Source organism: Hetaerina americana, unplaced genomic scaffold (genome assembly GCF_022747635.1).
Source record: "Hetaerina americana unplaced genomic scaffold, ioHetAmer1.1.p SCAF_12, whole genome shotgun sequence".
Taxonomy (NCBI): domain Eukaryota; kingdom Metazoa; phylum Arthropoda; class Insecta; order Odonata; family Calopterygidae; genus Hetaerina; species Hetaerina americana.
The window spans coordinates 18,665,530-18,689,957 of NW_027286292.1; the positions used below are offsets into that span (position 1 = coordinate 18,665,530).

At 35.1% G+C, this 24,428-nt stretch overlaps 1 protein-coding gene across 2 annotated transcripts in view; it reads right to left on the bottom strand.

The window, feature by feature from the left end:
- The window catches only part of LOC139685724 (probable E3 ubiquitin-protein ligase makorin-1), an 81,462-nt gene that overhangs the window by 32,561 nt on the left and 24,473 nt on the right, over positions 1-24,428 (bottom strand). For both annotated transcript variants that reach the window (XM_071582757.1, XM_071582756.1), the window contains exon 6: positions 19,314-19,522. In XM_071582757.1, the coding sequence (XP_071438858.1) occupies positions 19,314-19,522 (209 nt within the window). The remainder of the gene's footprint in view (positions 1-19,313; positions 19,523-24,428) is intronic.

A 24,428-nucleotide genomic window follows, 5' to 3' on the forward strand; every position in this document is an offset into this window, starting at 1 on the left:
TTTTGGAGCATAAATGAAGTCCCTCACTTACCTTATTTTATTTGAAGCAAAAAGAGGGAGTGACTAAATTCAGAGAAATTGTTCATTTGGTTCTTTTCTGAGGCTTCAATTTCCTAATCACATTTAGGGATTTTAAGTTTTTTCAGTATGAAAGACACTGCTAGTAAAGCAATATAAAAATCATGAAATAGATAACAAAGCTTACAAAACACAAATTTTCAGCCACAAATTGTACAAACATCACAGTATTTTATCATGCCAATGAATAAAGAACACCCACACTTAAAAAATACCAATTAAAAGTTTTAAAATGTATCAATTTCCTTTTAAAGTAAATGCTTAAGACAGCAACCTCCATTGTATTCCTTTTGTAAGCATCAATCTATAAATGAAGGTTGTCAGAGTGAAGCAAAATTCTGCCAAACATGTGGCAACTTAAGAAGATGGTTTATGCAGCAATTTTAATATTTTATACCAAATTCAACAAGTTAAAAATATGATAATTTGCATCTAAATTTTGATGAAAATATTACTTATGCCACAAAAGCCACTTCTATCATTACAACCATAAAAAATAGGGACAACAACAAACATGTTATTCCCTGAGCCAAATTTCATGAAGCTATTAGTCAATTTAATGTCCTCTGAAAACATTCTGAACATTTTAATTCTAATAGCATGCTAGATCCATTTAAGTAACATATTTTGTGAAGCATTAATGTAGTGTATTTAAAGAGAAGATGCCTGAGAAGGATCTCAAAAAGGAAACTACAAATATGCAGCTTTAAATTGACTCTTAGCCTCAAGAAACTGCCCCCAGAATACAGCATTCCATGCCTTTCTATACCATACTCTCAATACCCTCGTGAATCAACTTTTTCCTTAAAGCTAACTCCTTATTAAAATTAAATTTATTACAGTAAATTTAACCACATTAATCCATAAAAAATATATGTAGTTAATAGTATAGAGACAAGACAATGATACCCAGCCGTAGTCCAGGTTTTAAGTAAAGCATAATGACTCCTTAAAGTGCTGCTTGACATGCATGACAACATTTAGAAATGTGCACTGATGGATACTCTTAAGACTACTCAGCATGAGATGTTACTCCAGCTAACATAATTTTGTAATAATATAGTACAATTTAACACTTCTTTACACCCTATCTCTTCATGCAAAAAAATGATTACAGGTCTGGTGGTCATTTCAATCAGAGAATATGGGCTTGCCACATAAGCTGATAGCATCATCATCATATTAGACTCATTTGACTATGGCTGTGTTTTTTACATGTCCAATAACAACCCTTGATATAAATAAACAGTGGTAGCAACAATTTATCAACATGATGATATTGTAGACTACATCAAGAAGTGCAGACAATATCGAATATTTTAGCAACATTTTAAAGTATAATCCATATTGTACATCACCTAGATGTGGTTTCACAAATCCACAATCCCTTTCAATCCACCAAATCTCAATGGATTTGAGGATTCAATACAGATTTGAAAAATGTGGTAGTTCGAAACTGCACCACTTCTTTTGCCTCACTTTTTACTTTTTATCCAAAGAACATCCATCACTCTTCCAACAGTCTGTTGCTTCTCAAGTACAGAAAAATAAAAAAATAGGTGGAATAAACTTGAAATGGAGAAAAGCTTACATTTTCATGAATTTGGCTTCATTGCACCGCAGACTACTGTGGTGAGGCAAAACCGTATGCATAAAAACGTAGGTACTCTTAAACAAAAAATAATGCATTCTACTGAACTCTTGGTGTCCATATAAAAGAGTTACCAGGGTATCCATTTCATAGTATGAGCATGTACATTTGGAAATTCTGAGTGCAATTACTTCAGTATGCTCAATTATAACTTTTTCTACACATGCTAGAGTTAAGATTTATTTCACTCAGGTCATTTTTTATTTTGAAATGAAAGTAATTTTTATTATTTATTATGACAATTCTAATATGATAATTGTAAGTAGTACATATATACAAATTGTACATGACATTTTAACCCAGTTATGGTTTCTTTAGCAAGTGCAGTTTCTCAATATTTACTTATTAAATTTGTAATTGAATAAATATATTATTTCATGAGAACACAGTAGGTAAAATGCATATTTCAATGAAGTTGGCAAAGGTGGATTAATTGAGATTCAGGTTCAAAGAAAGGGTGGTTTTGACTCACCTCTAATATTAACCATATATTTGTTAGCCATATAATTAATGGAGCAGATTATATTGACAATATCACCCATATGGTACATTAACAACATCTTCATATGCTACAGGGAGAGTATATATTTTTGTCACGATGGTTTAATTACCCCTCTCTTTTAATTGAAGAAAAAAAGATTTTCAAACACTGTTTCCGTCTCCCTTATGCCTCAGACACTACTGCAACAATCACAACTCATTTCCAAACATCCTTTCTCCAAAATTACTCCCCACCATTTATCTTTTAGCTGATTTCCTTACATACAATATGCAAGGCAACATGGTTCATACAATAATGTAAGGCAACAAGAAGAGCCTTGGGATGTTGACTCGAGTAGTGACTGCCCAAGAAGAGGAGCAACAGCCCTTTGGCCACTACTTACACTTTATTTATTTCCTTACATTTTTTTGTCATAACCACAAAGGAACCAAACAGTAAACAATGGGCTATGATAGCACCCATGAAGATTTATTCCTCTTTGATTCTCCATAACTGGGGGAGGGCTGTTGTTATGACCTCAATAGATAATTCACCTCTAAGAGAGACTGAAAAATGGCTCGACTTCACCATCATGTTTTGGGTCAAAGGATACTAGCTCTACAATTTATGAAAGCAAGTGAAAATACATAATATTTACAAGAGAATTTGAGGATATTGGACAAGTGGGGTGATGAAAAATGTTTTAAATGATCAATTATCACTCATTTTTCTTCTATCATTAGAACTCCATGTCACCACTGTTTAGTACTCATGCAGGAAAAGCTGTGTCAATGCCACTTAAGTCCTCAGATTTACCGTAGTGATGATAAAGGGAGCCATTTGGGAGGGCAGAAATCCTCTAATAAAAGTTTAATTGTTGTGCAGTAAAGTAGGCATTGTGACTATGCAGCAAGTAAATTGTCTAACATTACACTTTCTCCAAGAGTAAAATTCAAACCATAGAAGAGACCAATTGTTTAGCCCAAATACAGCAAGATTTCAATTGCATTGGACAAACAAGGAAAAACAAATATCAATAAAAACCATGATGATAACAAATCAGAGCACCACATAAAAAAATGAAGTCTGGTTTACATAAATGAATAGCAAAGGAAGGAGTCTGAAGAAAATAGAAGGATGAAACAGCACAGCAGGAATGGATGGCATGAGGATATTCATTATTGCATTAGAGGTAGATGGTAGAAAAGTTATTAACGACCGAGGCAAAGGGTGACATAATGAAAGAGGACAATCGAATGTGTTGCATGAAAAGAGGGAAATGGAAAAGAAATTCAGAGGACATTTTTAATTACCATTGATATTTTTATGAAAACTTTTTATCCATCATGGCATGATCACTCATGATCAGTAAGGGAGGAAATGCTGAGAGAAGACCTGAAATTTGGTAACCTGGAGAGAAGCTATGGAAATGATACGGAGGAAAAATTCATTAGGTAACCAAAGAGTTTGATAGTAGGTCGAGCAGGGGCCCAAATTTTAGGAACAATATTCAAAGACAGGAGAAATTCAGGCAAAGAGCTGGCAAGTTATATACATATCCATACAATAAACTCCCGATTGTCCATGCATGGATTATCTGTTTTGTAGACTAACTCTGTAGCACTTCAAAATTTCAATAAGATTAAAATTGTAAAGATAATTAAATGTTTGAAACTTCGATATAATTTTACCATAATACTAGTTTGAAATGTCCGAGCTTTCTTAAGAGCTTTTGATTTCACCAAATAAAAAATTGTGAATAGTATTCAATGTTCTAATTTAAACATTTTTGTACTATCTGTAGTTTTCCATAATTGTTTCACCTGCATTTATATATTTTATATTCATTAGCCCTTAGACTAATGAATGTAAAATATGTGAATGCAAGGGAAATATATCAATGCATATTTCCCACATATTTCGGCTATCCATGTTTTTCAACTATCCATGCTTCATCATGCATTAATTAGCACATATAACTGAGTGTTAACTGTATCAATATTTTAAGCTGAACAGTGAAATAGCATTAAGAAATAGCATTAAGAGGAAATACTTTTGATTTGCTCACTGAAGATGTAAGAGGTGTGACTGATTGAATTACCACATTATACATTTGATAATCATACGCTTGGATTGATATACTGAGAGCAAAAGAGTTTTGTTTGTTTATGCTGCATTTATGTTTAGGCACTAAGTATGAAATCACTAAGCAAGAGCATCGAGGGCATTCTACAAGCTACTGTTATTGTTGATGAAACAACTTGTTTACACAGATGACTAGCAAATATTCAAAGCAGAATTCTGTCTCCATGATGCAGCAGTACCTATTGTCACCAAGTCATTTATGTGCAATGCAAATAACAAAGGACTATCCGTAGGGGAATATAGAAAGTTACAGGGATAACAGCATAGCGAATACCATCATTACAGTGTGCTGCTGCCAGTTTGATAGGAATGATGTCAACATTTCCATAAATTTACTATGAATTTTGTAGTGATCCACCAGTTTATGAAGTAGCCATTGGTGATTTATTTCATCAAAATCTTTAGCAAAATCAATGTAGCAAACATTCAACTGAGATGAGAGCTCAAAGGCCTGAATGCAATAATGCTCTTGAAGTGAAAGGTTGCTTAATGTTGATGATCCAAGAATGAAACCATGACCCTCTTCAGAAATGAAGGGAAGAGTGAAATAAAGTCTTTGATGGATATGTCTCACAGACTGTTGACACAAGAGAGAACAGAGAGATACGCCAGTAAGACTCTAAGGAAGATTTTTAAAGGTTTGAGTAAAGAAAAACATAACATATTTTCCACACTTGAAGGAAATATCCCACCAAAAAACAATGATTAAAAAGAATGGAAATAGGAACAGCTGAAGCAGCAGCAGCATTTCCCCATAGCACCGCACCACACCCAGTTGATCAGAGCCTGTCGCACATGTGGTCTTAATAGGAACTCATAGAGCCATAGGGTTTATGTTTCCAGACTGAATCCACCCAGGGGCAAGCGATCATGAGGTGCGATCCAATTAAGGTGTCTTAGTGGATGGCTTAGAGCTATTTGTTCAGAATTGAGGGTTAGTAATTCTTTTTATGACACTCAAAACGAAAATTTCCCTCCCGAATGAAAACTTGTCAGTATACAATTACACAGAAAAGAGAGGATGACAAAAGAGGACAAGATGGGAGTCAAATAAGCATATAGGGCCATTACAATCATCAGAGGTTTTTAACACAGAAGACACGCATTAATTTAAAGAGCACTTGCCAAAATTGCGATGAACTTTTGTGAAAATTATAATAATAGATGAATAATTATAACAAGAAAATGAAAGCTCATCTTGTAAATTTTCAGGAGTGTTTTCAATTATATCAACCCTAATTTTAAAAATGAAAGAAATAATCGATATTTTGGTAGAAAAACTAACTAGTATATGCTTTCCCTGATACTATGCTCCTTGTAATTTGAGACATCAAATCGAGCTTGCAGTAAATATCACATATGCGCCAAGAAAATTTTTCACCTGCACTTTTTGCACTTCACTGTGTTCTCACTACATATTTCATGCCATATGAAAATAGATCCAGGAACAGTAAAAAAATGATTGTTATTGTCTATAATCATAACTAATATCAAAACGGCCATAGCAGAGGAGCAACTCATGACGTGGGAGCAAAATCTAAGTAGTAATGGATAACAGCTCAAATAAGAAAACCCAGAGGCAAGAAGAATGGAGGAATCAAAGAAACAGAATTGAGGATATAGTCGGTAAAAAGTTTCAGAACCAAGTCATACAAGGGTGCAATAGGGCTAAGAGAGAATGAATTGAATCCTGCTGCAATGAAATCAATAACAATACTAAGAAGAGAAACTGCTTATGAACTGGTGAAGAGAACCTACAGAAAAAGAAAATCCCACAACATCCAAGATGCTAATATAAATATATTTAGAAGATGAAGACAGACGGAAGTAATGGAAGGTATACATGGAAGTACAGTACCTAGAGCCTAAACCACTAAAATGGTGTAAAAATCATTTAAAAAGACGTAAAAATGGTGTAAAAATCTTTTAAAAAGATTTTTACACTGAAGTGAATTTCAAAGAAACTGCAGGAGATGCTGCAACAGTAACTTTTAACAGAGTCATCAGCTAATGTGCATTTCAATGCTACAATTTCAGAGAGTAAAAATCCTTTAAAAAGATTTTTACACTGAAATTGCAGCATTGAAAACTATTCTTTTAAAAATATTTTTACACTCTGAAATTGTAGCAATGACTCTGTTAAAAGTTACTGTTGCAGCATCTCCTGCAGTTTCTTTGAAATTCACTAAAAGGGAATTTACTGAAGATGAAATTTGATAAGGAAGACAACTGGATCCTGGAAATACTGAGAAGTGATTTTGCAGAGCTATGGTTTGTAATTTCATTACTATTCTAGGTGAATATGGATAAAATGAACATGCCCCATTTCACATATAACATCTAAGTAGTAACAGAAATGCAAATGGGCCTGCCAGCAACTCAATATGTTTTGCGTCAAGAACTTCTGGAATATAATAGGAACATCAACAAGACCAAAACTAAAATCCTTATGGAAAGTCAATTAATTATTCACCACACACTGGCAATTCAATGCACTTTATGAGCATGGATAATTGCTTTCTTTGTCTGTCCTTATCATTTACACTCAATGATTACGCAGGTTATTGCATAACACACATACATTGGGATGTTATTTTCATGCATGAAATGACATTATTTGAACTAAAATGAACTATGTTAGCACAAAAATATTAAGCTAAATATTTCAGGCTTTTTTTCAAGGGAGAATAAAAGCCTGAAAATACACAATTTATTTGAAATTATAGTTTCAGGATTATTTTTAAGGGAGAATAAAACCTGCAAATACACAAGTTATTTGAAAATATAGTTTAGAAGTCTTTATAAATAAAAAATGACATTAAATACAGAATTAATGTTTATAATTTTGTTCAATTATTTAAGTACAATAAAAAACGTAAACAAAATATTCCCAGTGTAAGCAATCCCATAACTTCTTTTACTAGCCAATTTAATAGAAATGCTTTACATTGTTAACCCTGTGAACTTAAGCTTCTCCCCCCTTATTTTTTAAATACATCACTGTAACAAATTCTGCACTCACCTTTAAATCAATACCGATCTTAACATTTCCTTTCCTATTTATAAAAGCAAATAAAATTAATAAAAAGTACCAAGACCATGCATATAACAGGTAATTATTAATGCTCTCTTGCATGTAGGATGTGCAACTGACGTTCCCATGTCATAAATAAACATTAAAAATGAGCCAAATATAATTCCTAAGGAAGAGGTTAAAAATAAGGTTTCTAACATCAAGATTTTTTGAAAGTTAACATGCACAAAAAATAAAAGACTCTTCATACTTTTCCCCCCGGAACATGCCACTGGCTGAAATTAGCTTTACTGAAATGACTTCCTTAAATATAATTTGAAACAAGAATTTAGGCAGTTATTTTTCTCTATTATGCAAATATTTGAAATTCTTTTGCTTTATTATCATAGAGTGAAACCTCACTTTTATGAAGTGAAATTTATGTTGTCCTTGGATTAACAATATTATAATAATTCTTCAAGACTTTCTACTTTCTCAAATATAATCTTAACCCTACACATATACTTTCAAAATGTCAACATTCCAGCAATTTAATATGGATGCAATAATAATAGCAATAAGAAACAAACTCAGGTGGCATAATACTACCTTGAGATGCACCCTGATTTTTAAGGTAAGAATTTACAAAAAAATACTTGGATCAGAAAATAGATCAAATTATTTTGATGTGAACACTGAATACGCAGAATATTGAATTGCTCAATTCAAAAATTAGCAGCAACACATAACTTTCATTTATCCCAGAATCCTGGAAAGTTGTAATCGCTGGGCCAAAATGGCTTTCAGCTGCCTTGTTTCCATGTTCTGATGCATAAGTCATGCATTCAGGTTTAAAAGAAATATTGTGTGAATCTCCTCTCTTAAGATCTCATTAGGATATTATCACTTACCTTTTCATGCTATGCTTAGTTTCTGCTCCTATTTTGATATTATCAAACCCTGTATTAAAATCAACCAATTTCTATACCTTTACCTTGTTTTTTGAAACATTCATTTTAATATTCCATCAAGCATTCTCACTAAAACTAATTAAACTAAAGCCAATTAATAAACAAAATAACTGGTTTAAGCCTGAACTTGCACAGTTAAGAGAAAATCTGCTGCGGAGCTATTATGATGTTAAAAGAAATTCTACTGATGCCACCCAAATGAACAATGAGCTCAAAAGAGAATACGATAAGACAATTCAACAATTTCAGACAGTAAAAATCATTTGACTTGACCACGAGTTGAACCAGGATCCCTTTAAGTGACAGAAAAAACACAATATCTTCTATGTGACCTTAGAAGTGCTGGTGAAGCTCAAAGCTCTGTCAAGCTCCAATGGTTTTTTATTGACTCTAATCTTTCGGGGAAAAGTTATGTAACTGCAATCTCCAAAAACCTTTCTAAGAAGCTCTTCCAAATTAGGAAATTTAAAAGTTGTGTTTCCAAGGAACATTTGAGAATTGCCTTTTCCCAAAGTCACCTCAGTTATGGCCTAAGGCTTTATGGACATCAAGTGACACAAAAGCTCTGCTTATGTTACAAAAGAAAGCAGGATTATAACACGCTTTGGCCATCACGACCACTGTTGCCCACTATTTGTCTGGCTAAGAAAGATGACGTTTTTAATATATACATTTACCAGGGCTTAATTCATGTAAAAGATAATTTAAATAACTATTTACTAAGAGGCAATATACATAGTGATAATACAAGGTCAAGAAATTTGCTACAAATTACCAATGCAGATTGTCCAAAACCTTCAACCAAAACGATAACCTTCCTTAAAGTTCTAAAACAAATAACCCATACTGCCAGACAGACTAGCTATAATACGTTCAAAAACCTTATTGAGAATTGGTTGATTTCTAACCCCTTTTATTCTTCAAAAGATTATTTTGCACTGGACTCCTCAAGAGTGAAATTATAATACATGTGTATCTCTCTACCACCGTAATGAATGCATGTGTTTATATGTTTTTCTTTTGAAGACATTTTCAGTGGAAACTGCTGCTTTTTGAAGAATAAAGAATTTAAGATTTACTAAACTCTCCTACTAATTAAGGTTGTACACCTGTGGATTCAAATTTTATCTGGAGAGATATAATGTATGTATGTATTAGCAGAGGGGTGACATCCCTGTTAGCCTATTGCATATTAAGGTCATGGCAGCAACACGTGTGAGATGTAATTAAACATGCTGCACATATACATTTATGATTTGGGAATTTTTTAAGGAACTCCTTTCAACAGAATATTACAACTCTGTTGCTTACTATTAACTTAAAACAGTGATATTATTGACAGTTGTAATAATGGCAACCATTTTCTATGCTTGATGCAGGAAAAAGCACATTCTGGCATTTTTCAGGTGAATAAGCTTGAGCTTATAGGTCGAAATCATACACGTGTACTTCCACCCCATTAGATACAGGCTGTTTTAAGAGCACAATTTGAAGTTAAAAAACCACATCTTATCGGTTGGGAAACACAATAATGGAACCTGATACACAAAAGTGTAAGAAAAACATGGAATATAAATGAAATTGGAATAGGAATAAAATTATTTAAGTATCAAATACAAATATATTTCATCACTAATACAGTGGAAAGACATAATTAATGCTACCATTAACATAATGCCAAAATTACTGTATTTCCTGGCCCATAAAATGCACTTTTTCAACTCAAAAATGTGATCTAAAACTGACCTGCATCTTATGGCCTGATGATATACCGGTATAACTTCATCCTCTAAGTCTTAACTTGGCTCTTGGGTGAAAATACTTTAATAATTATTTTTTCCCCTCATGTATAGATAATAATTGCCCTTCTTATAAATTTAAATTAGAGCGAGTGTTGAGCCAATAGTCAGAAATAAAGAAAGTTTTAATATCTACTTCAAAGTGGTTCCTTGAAAAATTCCCCAATTAATTGTACATATATACAATTTAGCACTGCTAGATTCACTGCAAAATTGGGTTCATGGGGATATCAGCCTTCGGCACAAAAATTTTAACTGTTGCATCTTGGAGTATACAGGTACTCAACCATAAGTAGTATGATAGTGCCATTCAATGTGTACTACAACCCTTTTATTTAGTGTGTTTTTGAACACAGGAACTGAGTGACGTAAAAAAATCAAAATTAGAATAACCTGATGGGATCAAAGGAAAGAAGACTCAAAAAGTATAGCATTTAATCTTGAAGTCATGAACCATGCTTCAGAACCCTGAAATGTGGCAGCTAAAAAGCATTTTGGTCCACATATTTAGAAGATTATACAAGAATGGAGGAAGCAGATTGATATAGTGAATGCACATACAAGTAAAAAAACTTTACATTTATATGCTCCTAAATGGCTAAGCTTGAGGAACATGTTAAGAACTTAATCATAAATCACAGGAAGAATGGGATTACTATTTTAAAAAAATGGTTTTAATTGAAACGAGAAAATTAGCAATTGGTATGTCTATTGCAGATTTTTCTGGGACATCATGGTGCAAAAAATTCATAAGAATAAATGGTATGCGCATGCATAGAAGAACTATGATAGCTCCAACACCACCACTAGATTATGAAAGAAAGGTTGTAGAAAATCTCCAAATATATAATAAAGTTGAGAAAATGGAGGTTTTGCGATTGCACAAATAGGGAAAACATATGATCTTTGTCCTACGATGCTAAGTCAGTAATGATCAAGACTTTGGTAATGAGAAGGCACACTATACTTTTGTTCCTGCATATTGCACTGATGGCACTAAACTCCCTCCATTTTTAATCTTTAAAAGAAAAATGCTGCCTAAATGTACAATTCTACATGGAATTTATATTCATAATCATCCTGATCCACCATCAAATTCTGAATGGAAAGGGTATGAAGCTGTGGATCAGGGGTCCTGGTGATCTTCCAGAGAAATCATCTTCGATTAGTTTAAGGCCCAGAAAATGGAGTTGGCAAGAAGTCTTACCACTTAATGGAAGTCATACTTTGCTGTAATTCCTGGAGGATGAGCTTCTCAATTTAAGCCTCTGGATGTTTCAGTCACTGAACTGTTCAAGGGCTCTATTTAATAGACGATAAAGTAGACAATAGGCACTAAATCAGGACATCACATAGATGGCAAGAATGAAACGGCCATAAATCTCTAGTTTATGAGTGGATGAAAGTTAAAATAGAGTATGTACCATGGCCTTTAAAATATGTGCAATTGGCAATGTGCTACATTGAAGAGAGATGACACTGTGTGAGGAATATGATATCTCCAGTGAAATAAAATACATATACGATTAAAGTAGCAGTCACGTATTTCTGAGATTCTACGATGAAAAAATTTCACAAATTTTCACAGCAACAATTCCATTTTCTTTGTATAGTGTTAACATTAAAATACTTTGACCTGTTCCAGTCTGATCCTAGAATTTGTTTGTAAAGGCTAAACTAAAAAAACATGAGAGCGTCTACTGTGCCTGTGTGTCTTATGGGCTGGGAAATATCGTGATTAAATTTATGAACTACAAAACTTCATAATGAATTTTGCTTTTGTATTTCAAAAAATTTAACTAATTTTTCAGCACATTAACAATCTATTCCTAGGTCCAGAGGTCTGTACTAGAGTAACATATTTTTTGTCAGCTAAGCAGGTCAGTAACATCAATTTGCACAATACGGTAAAATTTGTTGAGCCCAAGGACATTTTTTTATCATTAAATTTGTAACTTTTATTGTTTCAACCTACCCCTGTTTATAAATTTAGCATTTCCAATAGAATTAGGATGGCTTCCACTGCATCTTTGTTGCGATGCATGCCTGCGCCAGTGAGTGTGTGGCTCTAAGGGCCTGTATCGCTGCGTTGGAGGGGTATCGTGGCTGAGCTTTGGTCTAAGGTTGACGGGAAGGTTGCTCTTCCGCGGAAGGGCCTTACCCATGGTGGAAATGTGAAAACTCGCTGCGCCTATGGGGCCGCATGGATTCATCCGAATACAACATGCGGTGGATTGATCGAGAGGCCGTCTGGGGTCCGCTCCTGTGATGGGGGAGAGGTGCCATTTTGGAAGCCGGAGGATTGAAGGTTGTCTCGCGCGGTAGCAGAGGAAGGTTAAAGCGAGCGATGGAAGATGCGAAGGCAAAACTCATCCCCGTCTACAACATCAGGTGCTATCGGAGGATAGCCCAGCGGTATCTGCCCCTACCTCCTCCCCTATAAAAGCACAACCCAGAAGGAACCATCATGGTGGGAATGGGGGGACTCCAGTGATATGCAACAGTAACGTCAGACAAGTGATGGTCCCATTGCGGGAGAGGGCAGACCATGAGGGTGCGAGCCAGCGCCTAATGGCATGGTGCATTCCTAGTGATGGCGTTCCCCAGGTGACAAAGGCAGTTGGAGCATCGGCTGCGGGTACAAAGTGTTCCAGGCTGCGAGCCATGGCTCATGTTGGCGTCAACAATGCCGTCAACCACGGTTCTGAAGAGATTCTGAATTCCTTCGGGGAATTGAACTCTGGAGTGATGCGGGTGGGTGGTGTCGAGGGGGTTGATGTAACGCTCTTGATGTGACACTTTCTGCAGGGATATCAGGGTGTCCTTCGTTGACCTTCATCCGGCGATCCAATCGTGTAGGAACTCCCTGAATTGTTCTGGTGTACACTAAACGTCTGAGGTCACCAGGTATGTAGCGGATAGGATATTCGAGCACTGCAGGACTTTTTTAGATTAAAGTGTACGTCAGCGTGTAGGTCAATTAGTGGGTCTCTAAAGTCTCATTTGGCAAAATATTTTGCTTTAAATAAAGTGAGGGTTAGTGCTAGCAATAGTTCATTAAACACCAATCAGATAACATCGGACGGAAAATTTTAAAAGGGATTCAAAATTAATAAGAAGACGATCCTTGCAAAAATTCAAAAACCGTAATGTCAAGGGAACATTATCTGCTTTGGTGGTAAATTGACGAAATTAAAAAACAAGGTCGCAGAATATCATTACCTTATTTAAAGTACAGGCGCAGATATAATTCTTAGGACAGAAATCTGGTTACCCACTGATATTTTCCGTCGGTGAAATTTTCCCATTATCCTTTTCCATTTACAGAAATGACAGAACAAATACAATCGGGGGCAGTGTCATAATTGGAGTTAAAAATTCTTGCATCAGCAGGGCTGAGGTGATTGCAGGCAATGGTTTGGAAAGCGTTTGGTGCTCAATTTAAAGTCGTCAATCCAAAAGAATTTGTGTATGTGCATTTTACAGACTGTCATATGACAGACATAATTCAATAATAGCATTAGATCAGTAAATCAAAGGTTTTTTATCCCAGCACAATGATCGCAACGTTATAATAGGTGGAGATTTCAATGTCCCATCTATTGACTGGAGCCCTATAGTTTTAAAACGGGCAGCAAAGGCAAATAAACCTGCGAATCGCTAATGAATTCTCTTACGTTGAGCTCATTGTATCAACTTGTCACTCCAACAACTAGGGGTGATAATATTTATTCTGGATTTGTTACCAAGGAATATTCCCAAAAAAGTCTTAAGTAGAAACTGTAAAAGGAATTAAGTGACCACAGAGCAGTAAATATTACTTTTTCGTTTCATGGAGTCCAAAAGGTGAAGCCTTAAAGGAAAAATTTACTTGTTTAAAGAAGGGGACTATGTTGGCCTTAAGTGCTTGCTACAGAATCAATTATCTAGTTTTAAGAAAGATAGTAATCACCAAATACTAAGGATATGTGGAATCTCTTCCTTGAGATCACGCATGCAGCATTCAACAAGTTCATTTCCAGTAAATTTATAAAAGATAACGCAGAACCTAGATGGTACAACGCGGATGTTAGAAAGGCATTGCAATGTCAAAGGCTATGTCACACCAATATGAAAAATATTAGGGATGATATCTCTAGCGACAAAAAGAATGAGATCACTTATGATCATAGAGTACCTAGGGCAAATGCCAAGAATGAATTTCGGGAGGCGTTAAGGGACTTCAAAAAGAAAAGGTTTGCGGAAAATTTGAAAGAGAATCCAAGAGAATTTTGGTCATTTGCCAGAGAAATTCAAGGAAATAAGTCAACTGTTAATTCACTTAAAAATGATAAAGGTGAAGGACTAACCAGCAGTTTAGAAAAGGCTAACTTATTAAATTCCTTCTTTCAAAGCATCTTCACTAATATCTCACAGAATAACCCTGATAGATAACCAAATTGCGCCGGTCAACTGTTGCCCAAAATTGAAATCTCATATAATAGTATAGAACTTTTGCTGCAAAATAATAAGCCTAATAAATCCTCCGGGCCCGATGAAATACCTGCTTGTATATATAAACATCTAGCTTCCGAAATTGTGTCGTATCTAAAAATAATATTTAAGAAGTCACTGGTAGATCACAAGGTTCCCAGAGATAGGAATACGGTTAACGTAACACCAATATTTAAAAATGGAGACAAAAAAGAACAGAGTAATTACAAACCTTTTTCCCTCACAACCATTTCGTGCTAGGCTATGGAACATATAGTTGCTAGTTCGATCCTGAGACACCTAGATAATCAGAAGTTATTATTGAAAAATCAGTACGGTTTCCGAAAAGGTAGATCCTGTGAGACACAACTTGCTCTTTTTGTTCATGATATTCCTATTTTGGGCGAGAGCAATGTTCCAGTGGACACGATTTTTCTAGATTTTAAGAAAGCCTTCGACAAAGTACCTCAGTAAACTACCGGCAAAGCTAGAAGCATATGGCATTAATAAAAATATCCAGAGTTGGATGAAAGACTTTTCGAATGATCGGGTTCAAAGATTAGTAATAGATGGAGTTAGCTCAAATGTAGCAGAAGTTACTTCAGGTGTTCCCCAGGAAAGTGCCATCGGAGCTCCTTTATTCATACTTTATGCTAACGACACTGACTCCATAATCACTAGTAAGGTACATTTATTTGCCGACAATGCAGTGGTTTAGCGTGATAACCATGATCCTGAGGACTCAATAGCTTTGGCAGATGACCTTAATGCTATACAAAGCTGGTGCGACACTTGGCCATTAGAATTAAACTTAAAAAAGTGCGCAGTCATAAATTTTTGGAAAAAGAGCAATTCCTTCCCGAATGCCTACTGCATCGGGAATACCGAAATGGAAGGTGTAGACTTGATTACCTAGGCATTACCATCACTCACAACCTCTTCTGGGTAAATCACGTATGGGGAACATATGGACAAGCTAACAAAAAAATTAAGTTTTATGAGAAGACCACTTGGTAAATATGATGAAAATGTCAAAGAGAAATGTAATCTGTCGTTAGTTAGGCCTGACTTGGAATATGTTGCAAGTATATGAGATCCTCACAAAGTTGGATTGATTGCTGAATTGGATCGCATGCAGTGTAGAGGAGCTATATTTGTAAAACATGGTTATGATTAACTTAGTAGCGTATCCAAAATATTACAGCAGCTAGGCTGGGAATGACTCACAGAATGAAGGTTAAATTACAGATTGAAGCTCTTGCATAAATTCGAAGGAGGTCTCTTAAGCAGTGATGTTGAAAATGTATTATTACCCCCATTTTAGTATGGTAGGAGATAAGGTAAAATTATTCTGGTGTGTATTTACCCCCTGCCACACACCCTGGCGGTGGCTTGCAAGGTATATATAAATAAATAATTAAACCTCAGGAAAATAGTAAAAGAATAAACTTTCTAAACAATTTGCGCCTCCCAAAGATTTCACACATCAGTCCTAAGCACTTTAAAAATTCTGAATAAAATACATAAGAAATACAACAAATGCAATATTGCCTAATAATTACTTACAGTTGTACAAGTGCAATGCTATTCAGATTTTAATAAGTCTCATTGCTTTAAATCTGCCAGAATTATCAAATCCATCACAAAAATTAGCTTTTAAGGATGGCTTCTTATTTTCTAGTTTCCCATTCCCAATTGATCCTCTTTCCCTATATGAATGTATCTTTTTCACTGATTTTTCTTTTAAGTGTTTGAACCCAGATTAGGTATTTTTCACCTGGACCATTCCTCAATGGTTACACTGTGCCTCTGGTATCATCCCCAAAGTTGGCCCATCTTTTATAGTGAATGCTTTTGGCTAGGATTGCATGTGCCATGGGCCATGGCAAAAATGGATCTCTCTTCGCAATTATAAATAAGGCATCTCATTGAAAATTCTTAATTCCATACCATATTTTTAATACGAATATGAAATCCAGCCTTTCAAAAAATAAGGCAACTTTCCCTTGCTTTTCCCAAGAATTTTTTAATTAGTTAGACGTTCAAGACTTTTTCCTGAATTCCAGATTTTCCCAATAGTGGCAGCCACAATCAAAAGTCATAGCTAATACCAGCAAAAAATTGCATTTGCAAATTTTAGAGTGTATGAGTAAAAAGATACTTACGATAGTCAAGTATCAAATAGATGGATAAGACAAATTTTGCATTAAAGACTAGATACAGTGATTACAGCGTACGGGATTCTGGAAGTGGCTTAATTGAATATGACATCTTTTCATTAGCATATTAGTGGGTGTACATTATTAGCATGGGTGAGAATATAATATTTTAAAATGCATTCCTACTTTCTACACTAGATTTTCAAAGAAAATTTGATATTGGGATTAATACAGTACAGGAGTCTTTAATAATGTCTAATGCAACATTTTGCTTCCAGCTTTTGCAATTACCCTACTTTGCTCCTTCCAGCACAAAATTATTTAAGTGGGGTTTCACTGTGTACTTATAGAAAAATGCCATTCATTTCACCAATTTTTTCATATAATTTCAATATATATATATATATATATATATATATATATATATATATATATATATATATATATATATATATACTACCTTGATCAAAAAGTTCCCGGAATAACCACCGTGTGGCGCTCCCATCGTTCCGATTTGAGTTCTGTTTTTTTTGTTAAATTGGTACATCTGTTGTTGATATTCCCTTTAAATCTTAGTGTCATAACTTGACATTTGCAAAAGTTACGGTCGGTTTTCGGTATGTCCTTCAGTGCTTCCTGCGATTTTTCCATTACTTCCTCTCGGCTGCTAAAACGCGTTCCCCGTAATGGTTTTTTAACTCGATTGAACAGAAAGAAGTCACAGGGAGCCAAATCAGGTGAATTCGGTGGCTGTTGGATGGTATTTGTTGCATTTTTCGTCAAAAAATTACGAATAATGATAGCACTGTGCGACGGTGCGTTATCATGGTGCAAAATCCACGAGTTTTCTGCCCACATTTCTGGTCTCTTTCGGCGAATTGCTTCACGCAAACGTCTCATAACGCCCAAATAATACTCTTTGTTTACTGTCTGGCCTTCTGGCAAAAATTCATGATGCACTACACCGTTGTAATCCATGAAAACCGTCAGCATTGCCTTCTTTTTTGACTGAAAACGACGTGGTTTTTTTGGTCTCGGCTCATTTGGTGAACGCCATTCACTTGCCTGATGTCTGGATTGCGTGTCGTACTCATAAACCCACGTCTCGTCTCCAGTAATGATCCTTTTGATGAATGTGGGATCGGATTCAGCCTCGCAAATCATGTCTTTTGCGACGTCAACACGGTCTCTTTTTTGCATGAAATTGAGGTCTTTCGGCACCAACTTTGCTGCTACACGACGGAAACCCAAATCATTAACCAATGTCTTGGGCGGATCCATAGGCAATGTTCAAGTCCTCCGCTATTTCTCTGATGGTTAATTTGCGGTTATTGACCAACATTTCTTTTACTTTATCAATTTTTTCACCGACTTTCGATGTCGATGGTCTGCCACTGCGTTCATCATCTTCGATTGACTCACGACCACTTCTGAACCGCTCGTGCCACTGGTAAACGACCGTTTTTTTAGAGAATCGTTGCCGAAACACTTTTCCAACATTTCCAACGTCCCGTGCGCCACTAAATCCGTTTTTTACGCAAAATTTAATACAAGTTCGTTGTTGCAAATTTAAATCCATTTCTGAAATTGTAAAAAATCGCCAACACACACAGAGATAGATGTACTCTTGGCTACGTAACTTTTGCAAATGTCAAGTTATGACACTAAGATTTAAAGGGAATATCAACAACAGATGTACCAATTTAACAAAAAAAACAGAACTCAAATCGGAACGATGGGAGCGCCACACGGTGGTTATTCCGGGAACTTTTTGTTCAAGGTAGTATATATACTCAGTTATATACATTTTATATATAAATATAAATATATATATAATATATATATAATATATATATATATAAATACTCATTTAAGGCGAATAAATACTCATTTACATACAAACAGATATAAGGAAAAGGGATAGGAACACACATAAAGGACGAACACAATAAAGGTGGGGAAGGCGGAATCGAACGGATCACAAGAGTAAAAATATTTCCTTGACCGGGATCTCAGGGTAAAGTACGTTTCCTCGATAACTCAAGTGGTTAAGAGCATCCGCCCGGCAAGTGGAAAGATCCGGTGTTCGAATCCCGGTCAAGGAAATATTTTTACTCTTGTGATCCGTTCGATTCCGCCTTCCCACCCTTTATTGTGTTCGTCCTTTATGTGTGTTCCTATCCCTTTTCCTTATATCTGTTTGTATATAAATGAGTATATATATATATATATATATATATATATATATATATATATATATAAATAAATAAATAAATATATATATATATATATATATATATATATATATATTTAATCATGCATTTTTATCAATTTTGTTAATTCCACTTATGTCTCAAAATTGTGAGAGCCAGTTGGATGAATGAGCAAACAAATTTATATTGAAGATTTTCCAAAGAGTTATTATGCTAAAAATAATACCCTAATCCCTAGCATTAACAATGTCAACAAACATGCTGTGCATCGCAACTCAAACCAATTATAATGTTTCGTTGTAAAGAACCAATAAAAAAATATCTACTCACACTTTTATGCTTCTTCTGCTCATTTTCATCAGTTGGATCCAAGCAGAATAGATTGCATATATCACAAAGAAGTCTGTGAGTGAAAGGACAATACTCCTCGTATTTACAATTTTCATCTTGCTTACTGTAGGGACAAAGGGGGACAGTCTTCTCAGTCTCCACAGGATCTGCAGAAAGATCCCGAACGGCTTGAGCATATGTTTTCGAGACTGCAAATATGGGAAAAAATTGAATACATTATCATACCTTTAATTAACACCCAAGAAATATAAGAGGCATCAAAGGATGCTACATATAATCAACTTTTAGCTTAAAACACTGGTATCTATAATAACTAAATACTAGTTCTATATCACAATTGCACATTGACCTGTGACAGCATATTTCATCATAATTCAGCATACAATGGTAATAGGGGCACAAAAGGGCATTATCTATAATTAGAATGATGTTTGTTGATTCCTAAGAGACATGTTTGGAATATCACACAACGTGCACAATTTGTTCCACCATCTTTCTTGTAAAGTTAAACACTTGTTTAGTGAAACAATTTGCCACATATAAATTAGTGTAAAATATGCCAATGCCTTTCATGCCTAAAGACATAAATTATGTTTAAGCTTCATTTAAAGAAAATTACATGCACATGGTTTAGGATCGAGGCTCATGATCATCATTTCTTCTACCATGGAATGAAGAAACTGAGAATGTGAACTATATTAGTAATAACAAAAAAAGAATCTAAATCAATGGATTATTATTAATAATATGTACCTTACTCTTTTTTAGTAGAAACTGTCCAGAGACATTTGTTTTTGCTGAAGCTTCAAAATTTTGTAAAAATGCGCCTCTTTGGGACTTTATATTTCTTAAAAACTATGGTTTTTCTAAATGGTAAACAAGCAGAGGTTTATTTTTAAATTGCCACTTGCTATGACACAAAACACCAGCATGAAACAATATTTTATTGGCTTGTGGCCAGTCAACGCATTCTCCTTTACTGTTACGAGTACAAATAAAGGTTTGCTTCAGCATTTACTTTCAGATGAGACCCATTTCGATACAATTAATAACCTGTTGCGGCAGGTAACCCTCAGAATCTATGAGTTTCTTGAAATGAAGTTCTCTAATGCCTTTAAATGGGAGAGTCCTGATTCACCGTGCCTTACTATACCATGGATGCCGATTCAATTCTTTAACTTCTTGAACCACATATGGCTTCCCTCATATCATTCTCCTGCCATTGATGATCATGGTATCTTCTTAGCAAGGTTAGCATAAATCACTTTCCCCTTTCCACAAATGATATTCTAGTTAATGTCAATATGCAATAGATTTTTGTGGATCCGCATGAGAAGCAACCTTTCAACATCATTGAGAATATGCAACCCTAATGCAGATATTCTTATCACTGTCTTAGAAGATAATGCCTTAATCTCGTCCTTGTTCTTGAAGAAAATACAAATTGTTGATTGTCAATCAATTTCAGTCTACATCAGTCCCCACCCATCTTATTCTCATTTTTCAATGACTTTACTTTTCATTTCTACAACTATTTTCATTTTCTTATAACTGCCTGCTTGCAGATTTTTCTTCAGGGACATATGTGATTGAAACTACGCACGAAATACGAGGGTGTTCCCAGAATTACCCAACCCAACAAAGAAAACACAAAAATTTTGGAAAAAATGTATTTATTTTTTAACATAATCTCCTTTCAGCTCTATACACTTTTCCCAGCAATGTTCAGTAAATTTGATACGCTTTTTATAATAAGAACTGTCTTGCTCCTCAAAATAGCTATTAACTACCAACATCATTTCTTCATGGTTGAGAAACCATGAATAAATCACCACCAAGCCATTTTTTCAAGTTTGCGAAAAGAAAATAATCTGAAGGGGTTAAATCTGGTGAATAGGATGCAACTTTGATTAATGAATTTTGGCCATTGTAATAACGGATTCGTAAGCAGGTGCAGGTGTCTTGATGATACAACACTTTCTTCTTAGCCAAATACATCCACTTTTGCTTGATTTCTTCACTCAAATGTTGCAATAAGTTTGCATAATACTTGCCGTTGATAGTTTTTCCTTTCTCAAGCTAGCCAATCAAAATTATTCCACTCGCATCTCAAAAAACCGAAGCCATGATCTTGCTTGCAGATGAAATGGTCTTCGCCTTCTTTGGAGGCGGTTCTCCTTTTTGAATCCATTGTTTTAATTGTTCTTCTGTCTCAGGTGTGAAGTAACGGACCCATGTTTCATCCATGGTTATGAAACAGCACAAAAATTCTGCTTTTTTACTGTGAAACTTTGCTAAACAGAGCCTCATAATTCAGCAAAATAAGCTGTTTTAAGTTTGACCCTTACATTCTGTAATTCTTCATGATAATCAATATACAAGTAAGTATCTCTCTCAAAATATTTCTTGAGAAATTGGAAGTATCAAATTTATCTATCACTATCGGTAATTCTAAAGTAACAAACTTTGAAATGACAGATGCAAGCTATTTGAGTAATACTTTATGAAGATTCATTACAATGCCAGCAGTTTGCCAAACTGTTCACGCCAAGTAACCTACCAGTCAAATTTAACGAAGTTGTAGCTCCAGATACATAGTGGTAAGTACCTAGAGTTTTGAAAATTTACATGAGTACAATCAAGAAAACCCACAACTTTAGGGAAGGGTGAAATAGCAAGAAATTCTTCCATAGCTTTCCTTATTTCAAGGTCTGTGCGTGGCATTTTTATAAAATGTCTACTGGGGGACCCAATGGCCCTGGTTAACCTTCTTTATAACTGGATTCACCGTTGAGTTGTGTACTCCTCCAAAATCTCCAACGCTTACTAACATTGACCTGGTGGCCAAATGATCTTATGGTAAGCCAAAATTGATTCATTTGAGTCATGGCTACATTTCTAGGACCGGAAAAACGTACAATTAAAAAGTAAATTATGTATCGAATATAATGAAAAAAAAACATTCTACCTAACAATAAAAAATAATCTAAAAACTGTTTAAAATTCAATGGTTTCCACAGCCATTTGTAGCAACAAGTTAACAGTGGTTTTCTTCCATCTAAACCTTAAAAAAAATTCTTCGTCCCTTCGAATTTGTAAATGAATAGGATGCGAATCAAAATTACACAAAAATCCTTGACTGTAAATGACATTTTCTACTTCCATATCCTTTATATTGTTAACCAGCGGGATCAGTAGGTCTGCCAAAACTAAACCATCATGCACTAAGATCATTCTCCAGTTAGATTTACTATGATTTTTAGAGGAATTAATGCTGCACAAGTTAAAGCCTCTTTTAGTTAGCATCAACAAGCTAATGTGTTCCTTCAAGATGGACTAATAATATGATCTCAGTGGGACAGTCATGTGCTTTCAGATTATTGAAAACTTTTTTAAATTAGCAGAAGCAGCCCATATTTCTTAAGTTTCTATTTGCAGTTTGCTTTCTGGGGCATTGGAGTTGGTTGGAATCAATTAGAAAAAGTTCAAGAATATTGATTTTAGATGGGATGCACTGAATGTTTAAAGGTAACAACTTTAAGGCACTTTGGTTGGTAAGATTACAGTTACAACAACTTTTTTTAACATTGGCAATCATTTCTGCACTCAACAATGCCAATACTAAAGGCTTCACAGGAACCTTTCTCTGCATTTATTTCGCAAGGTTTTTCCTCAAAATTGACATTACTTTTAACATGTTCGATCGCCTCGTCTTTTGTAGTATCTTTTGGCAAATGGCCAACATACATGTAGGTACACACAGTCTCTTCACAGCTCCGAGACCCCCTGAATTATCCTTTTTTGGCCTACCTCATTTTATGGCGAAGATATATCATCGGAGATCATTGAACTCTCCTGAAGACTTGGTCCGACATACTGTCTACTAACCAAGATGCTGAAGACATCAGCATCTTGGTTAGACTGCTTACATTTACAATTCTGGAGGATTTTAAAGAATTCTGTGAGGCTGGCTGGTTCTGGGCCCATCCATTTGGTACCACATCCCTTGTCAGCTTTACCTTCATTATTAGGTGATGAGTTGATCACTTTTTACCATTGGATATTTTGCTATTTCATTTGAGATTTTTACGTCAAACAATTCCACTTTCAGAAATAATTTTGCAGCCATTTTGTCAACTCCAGTGTGATTACCTGATCGGCAAGTTAAACATCACCAGAACACACCAACGACATCTTCAATGACTTTCAAGCTAATTTCCTGTAGCCTTATACATTTATGACAAAAAACACAATTCTCAAATGAGCAGACTTTCTGAGGTAGCAAGGAATTTGTTGTAGGCAAGACACTTGACGTATATCCCGGATGGCATCATTTTAGTTATACAGCACCATTATACAAAGGTGGTCCCAGAAGAACTCTACCTTAATAAGAAAACACAAAAAATTTTGGAAAAAAAGTTAACTATTTTTCAACATAATCTCCTTTCAGCTCTATATACTTTTCCCAGCAATGTTCAATAAGTTCGATACCCTTTTTATAATTAGAACTGTTTTGCTCCTCAAAATAGCCATTAACTGCCGACATCATTTCTTCAGGGTAGGAATATCTTTGACCAATGAGACATTTTCTCAAGTTTGAGAGCAGAAAATCATCCGAGGGGGCTAAATCTGGTGAATAGGATGCACGAGGTAGCAATTCAACCTTTGATTCATGAATTTTGGCCATTGCAATAACGGATTTGTGAGCTGGTGCATTGTCTTGATGAAACAACACTTTTTTCTTAGCCAAATGCATCTACTTTTGTTTGATTTCTTGGCTCAAACATTGCAATAAGTTTGCATAATACTCGCCATTGATAGTTTTTCCTTTCTCCAGATAGTCAATGAAAATTATCTCATGCGCATCCCAAAAAACGGATGCCATGACCTTGCCTGCAGATGAAATGGTGTTCGCCTTCTGAGGGGCCAGTTCTCCCTTTTGAATCCTTTGTTTTGATTGGTCTTTTGTTTCGGGTGTGAAGTAATGGACCCATGGTTATGAGATGTGCAAAAATTCTGCTTTGTTGCTGTGAAACTTTGCTAATCACACAATTGAACCATCTTCTTGAAACTGGTTTTGTTTACGTGTGAACA